This window comes from Emys orbicularis, chromosome 22 (genome assembly GCF_028017835.1).
Source record: "Emys orbicularis isolate rEmyOrb1 chromosome 22, rEmyOrb1.hap1, whole genome shotgun sequence".
NCBI classification, from domain to species: domain Eukaryota; kingdom Metazoa; phylum Chordata; order Testudines; family Emydidae; genus Emys; species Emys orbicularis.
This window is the reverse complement of record NC_088704.1, coordinates 3,467,005-3,479,161: the sequence shown is the minus strand read 5'-3', so window position 1 is coordinate 3,479,161 and position 12,157 is coordinate 3,467,005. Positions and strand designations below refer to the sequence as shown.

General features: G+C 49.7%; 1 protein-coding gene across 1 annotated transcript in view; it reads right to left on the bottom strand.

Moving 5' to 3' along the window:
- The window catches only part of CCDC30 (coiled-coil domain containing 30), a 117,307-nt gene that overhangs the window by 74,838 nt on the left and 30,312 nt on the right, over positions 1-12,157 (bottom strand). The window contains exons 5-6 of the mRNA XM_065421120.1: positions 9,658-9,747; positions 6,483-6,636 (exon numbers count right to left, since the gene is read on the bottom strand). Coding sequence (XP_065277192.1) covers positions 6,483-6,636; positions 9,658-9,747 — 244 coding nt within the window. The remainder of the gene's footprint in view (positions 1-6,482; positions 6,637-9,657; positions 9,748-12,157) is intronic.

Here is a 12,157-nt window from a genome sequence, read left to right as displayed (position 1 = left end):
GAGAGCAGCCCTCACAGTTGAGAAGCGAGTGGCGATAGCCCTGTGGAAGCTTGCAACGCCAGACAGCTACCGGTCAGTCGGGAATCAATTTGGAGTGGGCAAATCTACTGTGGGGGCTGCTGTGATCCAAGTAGCCAACGCAATCAAAGACCTGCTGATATCAAGGGTAGTGACTCTGGGAAACGTGCAGGTCATAGTGGATGGCTTTCCTGCAATGGGATTCCCAAACTGTGGTGGGGCGATAGACGGAACCCATATCCCTATCTTGTCACCAGAGCACCAAGCCACCGAGTACATAAACCGCAAGGGGTACTTTTCAATGCTGCTGCAAGCCCTGGTGGATCACAAGGGATGTTTCACTAACATCAACGTGGGATGGCCGGGAAAGGTACATGATGCTCGCGTCTTCAGGAACTCTGGTCTGTTTCAAAAGCTGGAGGAAGGGACTTTCTTCCCGAACCAGAAAATAACCGTTGGGGATGTTGAAATGCCTATCGTTATCCTTGGGGACCCAGCCTACCCCTTAATGCCATGGCTCATGAAGCCGTACACAGGCAGCCTGGACAGTAGTCAGGACCTGTTCAACTATAGGCTGAGCGAGTGCCGAATGGTGGTAGAATGTGCATTTGGACGTTTAAAAGCGCGCTGGTGCAGTTTACTGACTCGGATAGACCTCAGCAAAGCCAATATTCCAATTGTTATTGCTGCTTGCTGTGCGCTCCACAATATCTGTGAGAGTAAAGGGGAGACATTTATGGCGGGGTGGGAGGTTGAGGCAAATCGCCTGGCCGCTGATTACGTGCAGCCAGACACCAGGGTGGTTAGAAGAGTACAGCAGGGCGCGGTGCGCATCAGAGAAGTTTTAAAAACCAGTTTTGTGACTGCCCAGGCTACGGTGTGAAACTTCTGTTTGTTTCTCCTTGATGAACCCTCCGCCCCCCCGACCCCTCGGTTCACTCTACTTCCCTGTAAACTAACCACCCTCCCCTCCCCCCTTCGAGCACCACTTGCAGAGGCAATAAAGTCATTGTTACTTCACATTCATGCATTCTTTATTAATTCATCACACAACTAGGGGGATAACTGCCAAGGTAGCCCGGGAGGGGTGGGGGAGGAGGGAAGGAAAAGGACACACTGCAGTTTAAAACTTTAAAACTTTAACACTTATTGAAGGCCAGCCTTCTGATGCTTGGGCAATCATCTGGGGTGGAGTGACTGGGTGGCCGGAGGCTCCCCCACCGCGTTCTTGGGTGTCTGGGTGAGGAAGCTATGGAACTTGGGGAGGAGGGCTGTTGGTTACACAGGGGCTGTAGCGGCGGTCTCTGCTCCTGCTGCCTTTCGTGCAGCTCAACCATACGCTGGAGCATATCAGTTTGATGCTCCAGCAGCCGGAGCATCGACTCTTGCCTTCTGTCAGCAAGCTGACGCCCCCATCCTCTTCAGCCCGCCACTTGCTTTCTTCAGCCCGCGATTCAGCCCGCCACCTCTCCTCTCATTCATATTGTGCTTTTTTGCACTCTGACATTGACTGCCTCCACGCATTCTGCTGTGCTCGGTCAGCGTGGGAGGACATCTGGAGCTCCGAGAGCATATCATCCCGAGTCTGCCATTTTCTCCTTCTAATCTTCACTAGCCTCTGTGAAGGAAAAACATTTGCAGCTGGTGGAGGAGAAGGGAGAGGTGGTTAAAAAAGACACATCTTAGAGAACAATGGGTACACTTTTTCACGTTAAATTTTGCTGTTCACATTACACAGCACTTGTGCTTTCATTACAAGGTCGCATTTTTCCTCTTATATTGAGGGCCTGCCGGTTTGGTGTGAGAGATCACTCACGCAGTGCCAGGCAACAGATTTCGGCTTGCAGGCAGCCATGGTAAGCCACAGTCTTTTGGCTTTTTTAACCTTCTTAACATGTGGGAATGGTTTCAAACAGTAGCGCCCTCATTTCCCATACCAAGCACCCGTTGGGTTGGCCATTTAAAATGGGTTTGCAATGTAAAAGGAGGGGCTGCGGTTTCCGGGTTAACATGCAGCACAAACCCAACTACCCCCCCCACACACACCCAATTCTCTGGGATGATCACTTCACCCCCTCCCCCCCACCGCGTGGCTAACAGCGGGGAACATTTCTGTTCAGCCGAGCAGGAACGGGCACCTCTGAATGTCCCCTTAATAAAATCACCCCATTTCAACCAGGTGACCGTGAATGATATCACTCTCCTGAGGATAACAAAGAGAGAGAAGGAATGGATGTTGTCTGCATGCCAGCAAACACCGGGACCATACGCTGCCATGCTTTGTTATGCAATGATTCCAGACTATGTGCTACTGGCCTGGCGTGGTAAAGTGTCCTACCATGGCGGACGGGATGAGGCAGCCCTCCCCAGAAACCTTTTGCAAAGGCTTTGGGAGTACATGAAGGAGAGCTTTCTGGAGATGTCCCTGGAGGATTTCCGCTCCATCCCCATACACGTTAACAGACTTTTCCAGTAGCTGTACTGGCCGCGATTGTCAGGGCAAATTAATCATTAATCATTAAACACGCTTGCTTTTAAACCATGTGTAATATTTACAAAGGTACACTCACCAGAGGTCCCTTGTGTGCCCTCAGGGTCTGGGAGCACGCCTTGGGTGAGTTCGGGGGTTACTGGTTCCAGGTCCAGGGTGATAAACATATCCTGGCTGTTGGGAAAACTGGTTTCTCCGCTTCCTTGCTGTGAGCTATCTTCATTGTCTTCATCATCATCTTCCTCGTACCCCGAACCCGCTTCCCTGTTGCGTGATTCTCCATTGATGGAGTCAAAGCACAGGGTTGGGGTAGTGGTGGCTGCACCCCCTAGCATGGCATGCAGCTCCGCGTAGAAGCGGCATGTTTGCGGCTCTGCCCCGGACCTTCCGTTTGCCTCTCTGGCTTTGTGGTAGGCTTGCCTTAGCTCCTTAATTTTCACGCGGCACTGCTGTGCGTCCCTGTTATGGCCTCTGTCCTTCATGGCCTTTGAGACTTTTTCTAATATTTTGCCATTTCGTTTGCTGCTACGGAGTTCGGCCAGCACTGATTCATCTCCCCATATGGCGAGCAGATCCCGTACCTCCCGTTCGGTCCATGCTGGAGCTCTTTTGCGATCCTGGGACTCCATCATGGTTACCTGTGCTGATGAGCTCTGCGTGGTCACCTGTGCTCTCCACGCTGGGCAAACAGGAAATGAAATTCAAAAGTTCGCGGGGCTTTTCCTGTCTACCTGGTCAGTGCATCTGAGTTGAGAGTGCTGTCCAGAGCGGTCACAATGAAGCACTGTGGGATAGCTCCCGGAGGCCAATAACGTCGAATTCCGTCCACACGACCCCAAATCCGACCCGCAAAGACCGATTTCAGCGCTAATCCCCTCGTCGGAGGTGGAGTAAAGAAACCGGTTTAAAGGGCCCTTTAAGTGGAAAAAGGGGCTTCGTCGTGTGGACGTGTCCAGGCTTAATTTGATTTAACGCTGCTGAATTCGACCTAAACTCGTAGTGTAGACCAGGCCTTAGAGTGATAGACTCAAACAGCTCAACCTATTTAGCTTCACAGGTTAAGAGGTGACCTGATTAGTCTATACCAGACGTGAGCAAACTATGGCCCGCGGGCCACATCCACCTCCCGGGACTGTCCTGCCCAGCCCCTGAGCTCCCGGCCGGGGAGCCTAGTTCCCAGTCCCCTCCCCCGCTGTCCCCGCAGCCATGCTGCTGCGTGGGTCGCACTCTGGCCCGCCGCTCCCGCTGGGCAGCATGGAGAGCGCAGCTGGCTCTGGCCGGGTGTCGCGGCTGCGAGCTCCTGCTGCTGGCAAGGGGGCGGGGAGCGGGGGGGTTGAGTAAGGGAGCAGGGGGTCCTGAGGGGCAGTCAGGGAGGAGGGGGCGGAGGTTCTGGGGGGCGGTCAGGGGATGGGGAACAGGGAGGGTTGAAGTGGGAATCCCAGGGGGCCTGTCGGGGGGGCAGTCAGGGAACAGGGAGCAGGGGGTTTGGATAAGGGGGTGGGATCCCGGGGGGCAGTTAGGGGTGGGGGGTCCCGGGAGGGCGTGGTCAGGGGACAAGGAGCAGGGGGGATTGAATGGGTTGGAGGTTCTGAGGGGGGCAGTCGGGGGCAGGAAGTGGGAGGGGGCAGATAGGGGGCGGGGGCCAGGCTGTTTGGGGAGGCACAGCCTTCCCTACTCGGCCCTCCATACAGTTGCGCAACCCCGATGTGGCCCTCGAGTCAAAAAGTTTTCCCACCTCTGGTCTATACAAATATCTACAGGGGGAACAAATATTTAATAATGGGCTTTTCAATTTGGCAGCAAAAGGTCTAACACAATCCAATGACTGGAAGCTGAAGCTGGACAAATTCAAACTGGAAATAAGGTGTACATTTTTAATGGTGAGAGTAAATTAACCCAGGGTCGTGGTGGATTCTCCATGACTGACAATTTTTAAACCAAGATGGCTGTAAAAGCTCTGCTCTAGGGGTTATTGTGGGGCAGGTCTCTGGCCTGTGTCATACAGGAGGTCAGATTAGATGATCGCAATGGTCCCTTCTGGCCTTGGAATCTCTGAGGTAAGAGGAAAAACCCAGCTCGGTGGTGGCTGACTGGGAGAAGGAGTAGATCTCTAGAGCCAGTCCTGTGAAGGAAGGCCTGCAAAAGGCCAGAGCTTAACCAGAGATTGCCTTGAAGCTGCCTGGAGGGAATAATAAGCCGGGCTAAAGCCCAACTAGAGACTCCTAAGTGTCAGAGACTCCTAGGGACAGGCTGGCCTGGTGCAGGACCTTTTTGCTTCTTCTGTTCCTCAAATAATTTGTCCCCTTTGTTTTGGGACCTGCAGAGGAGTCAGCTGGGGAAGAGACTATGAGACAGACCTAGCTGCAGGCCACAGTAGAAAGCAAATGGCCTGAACAAACAGACCTCATCTGTTTCATACAGGGTGTCTGGGCTGGAACCATAGTAGAGGGCGGGCCTGGGTTCCACTACTGGCCCACGTAGGGCAGTGACATGAACACCCCAGAGCCCAGGGCTGGCTGGCCCAAAAGCCTGAAGTTGGGCCAAACCTCGGGTGTGATGCTGCCAGACCACTGTGTGTTGTACTCGGGTTTCCCTAGAAGGAAGAGGCAGGACTAAAAGTGACCTGGCCATGGGGCCAAGTCACAGGGAGAGGAAGACGACCGCAGAGCCAGAGTGGCTGTCGGCAGGGGGAGCCAAAGGAGGAGGAGAGCACCTCGCCCAGGCACGAGGGAGCATGCCCATGGTGAGCAAACTCTTCCACACAAGGTTCCATGTAGAAATGGGTTATAAGAGGTGCGTAAACGATTAACAGATGTTTCAATAAAGAGACAACCAATTGTTACAACTGTTATCAATCCAATAGGTCAAGAGGTTGTTTATGGTTCATTACCATTCATAACAACTTCCAAGGATGTGCTTATAAGTTAAGAATCACCTGTAGTGCATACTCCTCATGTCTGTGACATGTTTATAACACCTATTAGCTGGTTAATTAACCCTCTGTTAACTATTTATAAGTGGAATCTTTACATAAAGTGTGACTTTTTCCCTTCATAAAACAGATTTTCCAGATACGTTTCTCGGGCTAGTTTTTGGGAGGAGGAGGTTCAGAATCCCATCCAGTCTGGACTGGGCAGCCACAGACATTGCGGTGCTGCAGCTCTGCTCCCCATCATAAACAGCCACATCATAAAGTGCTCAGCTTCTCGCCTACTAACCTACAGCCATAAATACTATTGCTACTAGGGCAGCCTGTGCAAGGGACAAAGGCTTGCAACACTCACCTTTCCAGCAGCTGTCCAAAGCCTCCCACCCCCCTCGTCCTGCTAGGTGGGCTTTGCTGGCAGGGAGGTGCTGGGGCCTGGCTGCAGAGACCATCAGTTTGACAGCAAGGTGCAAGATCGGAGCTTGTCAATATGGTGGGAAAGCGGGGAGGATGTGACAGCCGGGGGACAAAGTGCACACGAGGGGAAGCAGGCTTGTTGTACAGGGGGTTTAGCATCTAGGAGCGAGGGTTTGAAATGCATCCTCTGAGGTGTGCATGGGGAGCGGCTCAGTGGAAATCTGTCCTCAATGACATCTTAGAGACAGGGAGCAGGAGGCCGGTCTGTTTCTGACTGAATGGGTAGCTTCAGCCCCATCTCTAGCTTCTTCTTCCTCCACACAAGCCAAGGAGAGGAAAACGGGACTATGCTGCCATAGTATCATGTCAAATCAGCCAATGTGTTGGTTTTCCCCATTCACAGTTCATTGCCTATCAGCGACTGAATACATGTGAAAGACTTTATTCTGAATTCCAACGCATCAGGCTAATGTTTGACACAGACTGAATTTTCCATGCTAGGACAGAGTGGGGCTAGGAGACCTTCTATGACAGGCAAGGTTTACATAGAATAGGACCCGATTTTCAGAGGTGTCTGAAAACCAGGCCTAGTACAGGCTAATAATTGAGTCGCATGTCGCTCAAATTTACCCAGTTTGCTTTGCTCCTTTTTCTGCATGTCCAGTTCATCTGTTAGCCTGCGGATCTCTTCGTGAGCCATCTGCAGCCTCCGTGCGGCCTCATCCAGGTCTCGCTCAACCCGCTGTCGTAACACTTTCTCTCTTTCCAGCTCTTCATTATGGGACTGAAACACAAGCAATGCTTATGGGACAAAGGAAACCGAATACCTTGTCTGCACTCATTAGTTGCAGCGTAGCAGCTTGCACTAGTGCAGGGGTGGGAAAACTTTTTGGACTGAGGGCCACATCTGAGTATGGAAATTGTATGGCAGGCCATGAATGCTCACGAAATTAGGGGTTGGGGTGCGGGAGGGGGTGAGGGCTCTGGCTGGAGGTGCGGGCTCTGGGGTGGGGCCAGGAATGAGGGGTTTGGGGTGCACAAGAGGACTGAGGAAGCGGGTTGGGGTGTGGGAGGGAGTATGGGCTCTGGGCTGGGGGTGCAGGTTCCAGGGTTGGGCCAGAAATGAGGGGTTCAGGGTGTGGGAGGGGGCTCTGGGCTGGGGCAGGGTGAGGAGGTGGGGGTGCGAGGGCTCCGGCTGGGGGTGCGGGTTCTGGGGTGGGGCTGGGACTGAGGGGTTTGGGGTGCACGAGGGTGCTCCGGGCTGGGACCGAGGGGTTCGGAGGGCGGGAGGGGGATCAGGGCTGGGGCAGGGGTGTTGGGGGGGGTGGGAGGAGGTGCAGGCTCCAGGTGGCGCTTACCTCAAGCAGCTCCCAGAAGCAGCAGAATGTCCCCCTGCAGCTCCTACACCAGGGGTTCTCAAACTGGGGGTCAGGACCCCTCAGGGGGTCACGAGGTTATTACATGGGGGGTCGCGAGCTGTCAGCCTCCACCCCAAACCCCGCTTTGCATCCAGCATTTATAATGGTGTTAAATGTATAAAAAAGTGTTTTTAATTTATAAGGGGGGTCGCACTCAGAGGCTTGCTATTTGAAAGGGGTCACCAGTACAGAAGTTTGAGAACCACTGTCCTACGCAGAGGCGTGGTGCCAGCCAGGTGGCTCTGTGCGCTGCCCCATCTGCAGGTGCTGCCCCTGCAGCTCCCATTGGCTGCGGTTCCCAGCAAATGGGAGCTGCAGAGCCGGCGCTCGGAGCGGGGACAGCGTGCAGAGCCCCCTGGCTGTCCCTACATGTAGGAGCCGGAGGGGGAATTTGCTGCTGCTTCTGGGAGCCACGCGGAGCCACAGCATGCGCGGAGCAGGGCAAGCCCACAACCCCGCTCCCCGGCTGGAGCGCCGCAGCAAGGCAAGCCCCCAACCCCTCTCCCCAGCAGGAACTCGAGGGCCAGATTAAAAGGTCTGATGGGCCAAAGGCTGCCCACGGCCCGTAGTTTGCCCACCCCTGCACTAGTGCATGGGAAGTGGGGACACACTAAATATGCAGGAAGCAGGTGTGTGGGAGCTGCTGCTTAGGCAGTATATGGAGTTGCTGGCAACCCCCAGTTACGTAAGGACGCTGACATGTTATGTGTGTATGTCATGGCTGCGGGCTGGCAGCTGATTTTAGGCATTGGTGTTTTCCAGGTGAATCCCTGTGGGATAAAAAGAACAGAAACACTTTCTCCCTTGAGAAACACTGTTAGTCAAGTTGTATTTTCAGTCCTAGATTCATAGATTTTAAGTCCAGGAGGGACCATTAGATCTAGCATGGCTTCCAGCAGGGCATCCAGTTTTGATCTGAAGACTTCAAGAGATGGAGAATCCACCACTTCCCTTGGTAGTTTGTTCCAATGGTTAATCAATTTTGCCTTCTCTTTAGTGTCTTTAGGTTGTTTGGGGTGGGAGAATGGGCAGAGCTGAGAGCAGCCAAGCCCTGAATGAGGGCTGCAAGGCTGTTTAATAAAAGACTTGCTTTTTTATGTTTACAGTGGAGGAAAGTGCTTTTTGCTCAAACTTTCCAACAGGGCTGCCCAGAGGATTCAGGGGGCCTGGGGCAAAGCAATTTTGGGGTCCCCTTCCATAAAAAAAAGTTGCAATACTATAGAATACTATATTCTCGTGGGGGCCCCTGTGGGGCCTGGGGCAAATTGCCCCACTTGCCCCCCCCCCCATCTGGGAGGCCCTGCTTTCCAAAAGAATTCCCGCTGGAGCACTTCCTTTTCCCATTTGCATTCCCTTTCACTTTCATTCTCTGCTTCTATCCCACATGATTTTCAACTTCCACATCTAATGTTTCCACTTCTTGGTTTCTTTCCCTTCCTGCTTTCTGCCCATCTCTCTTCCCCTGCCTCCTCTCATCTTTCTTCCCACTGCTCCTCCATGTCTTTTCCCTCTCTCCTCCCAGATCTCCCTTCCCCCAGCACGTTTCTTCACTTTTCCCTTGTCCTTTCCACGTGTCTTTAGCTGGAACCAGCCTCTTCCTTAAGGCAGTTGCCCAGCTAGGCTAGCTGCAGAAGCACTGGGTCTGCCAGCTAATACTGACCTCCTGTTATAGTCTGCACTGGCTCCTGGACTGTGGATGTTTTTTATTCAGGAGCCAGGTACCTTTCCCACTAGTCAGATATCTGCAGAAAGTGATTTTAATTTATAACTAGGGCTCTACCAAATTCATGGTTCATTTTGGTCAATTTCACAGTCATAGGATTTTAAAAATCATAAATTTCATGATTTCAGCTATTTAAATCTGAAATTTCAGTGTTGTAACTGTAGAGGGTCCTGACCCAAAAAGGAGTTGTGGGGGCGGGGTCACAAGGTTATTGTGGGTGGGGTTGCGGTACTGCTACCCTTACTTCTGCGCTGCTGCTGGCGGAGCTTGGCCCTCAGTCAGCAGCCGCCACTCTCCAGCCACCCAGCTCTGAAGGCAGCAGTGCAGAAGTAAGAGTGGCAATACTGCAAGCCCCCTAAAATAACCTTGTGACTCCCCTGCAACTCCCTTTTGAGTCAGGACCCCCAATTTGAGAAACACTGGTCTCCCCAGTGAAATCTGTGTAGTATAGGGTAAAAGCACACAGAAGACCAGATTTCACAGTGGGAGACCAGATTTCACAGTCCGTGATGCATTTTTCATGGCTGTGAATTTGGTAGGGCCCTACTTATAACTGTTCTCAACCCAGTTGACCTGCATCTGCTTTACTTCCCGAAGTCACATCTCTGTGTGGAATCACAGTTACATACTGTACTAGAAGCAAAAGGTTGCATAAATGTTTTACCTTATTCATTGTCTCTTTAGTATGTTGCATGGAGTTGCGTTGTTGCTGAAGTTCGTCTTCTAACGTCTGGTGGATATGATCAAACTTATCCTTGCATGAAAAGACATATCAATAAGCTTACTGTTAATCTTCACTGGATATTGATATGCCGCCATTTAAATGTTAACTTATCTTAATTAACCATGGGTTGTAATCATGTCTTATATTTCAAAAGTGCCTTTAATCCAGATAGATCCCAAATTGCTTTAAAGAGCCCTCACTTGCCTGTTGCACTCTGCTGCTTATTGGGAACTCTGCAGGTTCTTTGCGTTTTTTAACCTTGTGATGTCACGGGCCTCTTCCTTTTACATCCTATGGGCTCAGCTCTGCACAAAGAAATATACTGATACTGAATATGCTTGACTGACTCTACTTGAATAAAGCTGGATAACTTCCCCATGTTCCAGCCAGTCTGCACCACTCAAAATCTTAATTACAACCTCATACTTCCTCCCGAAACACAAACTACGCAGCACACTCAACCTGTGCACATATATCAATGCTGCAAAGGTTGTAATTAAGATTTTGCATTTTATTGTGAGGGAGGTGAATGTGCTTGTGTGTAGTGTATTTCCTTATCACCTGGAGCCTGAAAAGGATGTTCCTGGTGAGACTTCAGAGACTGTCCATGGAAACATGCTGTGTGGTCAGGGTACCATTAAAAGGTGACCCAGAACTTGACATTTCCTTGCTTTTAAAAGTTTGCATTGTGAGGGAGGATGTGTCACTTACCCAGCCTTAATCCCTTTTAAACACAAATTTTGCTGGACTATATTTCCGTGATTTTATTATACTGATGATATATTTTTAACATGGAAATCAGATCTTGACAACTTTGAATATCCTGCAGCTGAAATGAAGTCTTCATCCTATTATGATGACCTTTGAAATGAATAGTTGTATTCATACTGTTAATATTTTTGGCTGCACAAAATTTACAACAAAATTACCACCTCTCTCCATGGGAGAAGTATAGATTAAAATATTTATATATTAATAGTTTTCAACCCAAAATATTAATAATCAGAAGTTTGTCATACTCAGTTGTCCAGAGTTAAGAGATTCCTATCAGACATCATGTATAACTATAATGGATGAGGAGTGTGAAAGTCTGTACTAGAGTTAGACAGGGAGAGTTCATTAATGTGTCAGACTAAACTCAAGTATGGTCCTTCACTAACCAGAGTCAGTGAGGACTGTATATGTTGTATATACAGTATATATACTGGGAGTATTAGCCATTAGCTACTTCAGATCTTTTTCACAAGAGATTGTTTCATTTGGCCAAATAATTGACTAGTGACTATCTTCTGTGATCTAGGATCCCTTGTCCTTTGCTCACCTGGGGCACACCAACAATGCTGTTGCCTGAGTGATGCATGGGAAACTTTGCATAGATATGTGTAAAAAATCCTTTTCTAACATTCTTTTCTCTCCATTCTTCCTCCCTTTGATTAACTCGCTTGTTCAGTGCTGACTCCTCAGTTAGTGCTGCCCTCTTTGCAGAAATTATCTGATTATACCTGGTAATTGACCAAGAACAAGTTGTAATTAACTCAGTATTTTATTAGAAGGTTATTATGGCTCTGTTGGCTCTTTTTTAAATACCTTGGGGCTTCAAAATGAATTTTTAATTGGGAATAATTGATCTGTTTGTAGTGATTATTTGTATCAGAGAAGTGACTAGCATCAGCTGGCAGAGCCCTGACTGCGCAATGGTTCATGACCCAGAACTTTTGTATAAATGAAGCTTCCCCCCAATGCTAATGGAAGAGACTTGCGTGTCTAAACATCAGCCATAACTGGGATGTGTTAAGTGTGAACTCAAGTTGGTATTTATCTGAAAATATCAATGACTATTTATTTATAATACGTCTGAGGTGGGTGTTGGATGTTTTTATTTGGGGTACCAGAACCTTTTGTGACTTGAAGATTTAGGCTCTAACCCTGAAAAGACTTGGGGTTGTATTTATGAAATTGTTTAATGACTATTTTGGATTGCATATGCATTAGGTGTATTTTTGTCGCTTTTACATTTTACTATTTATAGACTGAAAATATGACAGGACTATGGTAAAAATTAATAATAGCATAACTACTGAAAACACATCCTGCAACAGAATACTCAGGACCCAGAAGGGGGCTCTTATAGTTATGGTTATTCCATATCACAAGTTCCCTAACAGCAGCAGGCAACATCTTCCTTGACAGTGGGAAGCTTGGACCAAGACAAGTTCCCTCCAGAGCTCAAAGGCAAAGGACAGGACAGGGGCACCCGGTTTCCAGAAGCACATATGAGGCCAGCCTTGTAAGGAGCTGCTCAGAGGGAACCTTTTGCAGCATACAATAAGAAGTTTTAGTGGTCCTACAAAACCCACGAACCATGCTACGTATTCTTGAGCACCATGTACTGGCACCTTTTCTGTTCACTATTTACCTGTAGATAGAGACAGAGCACTCT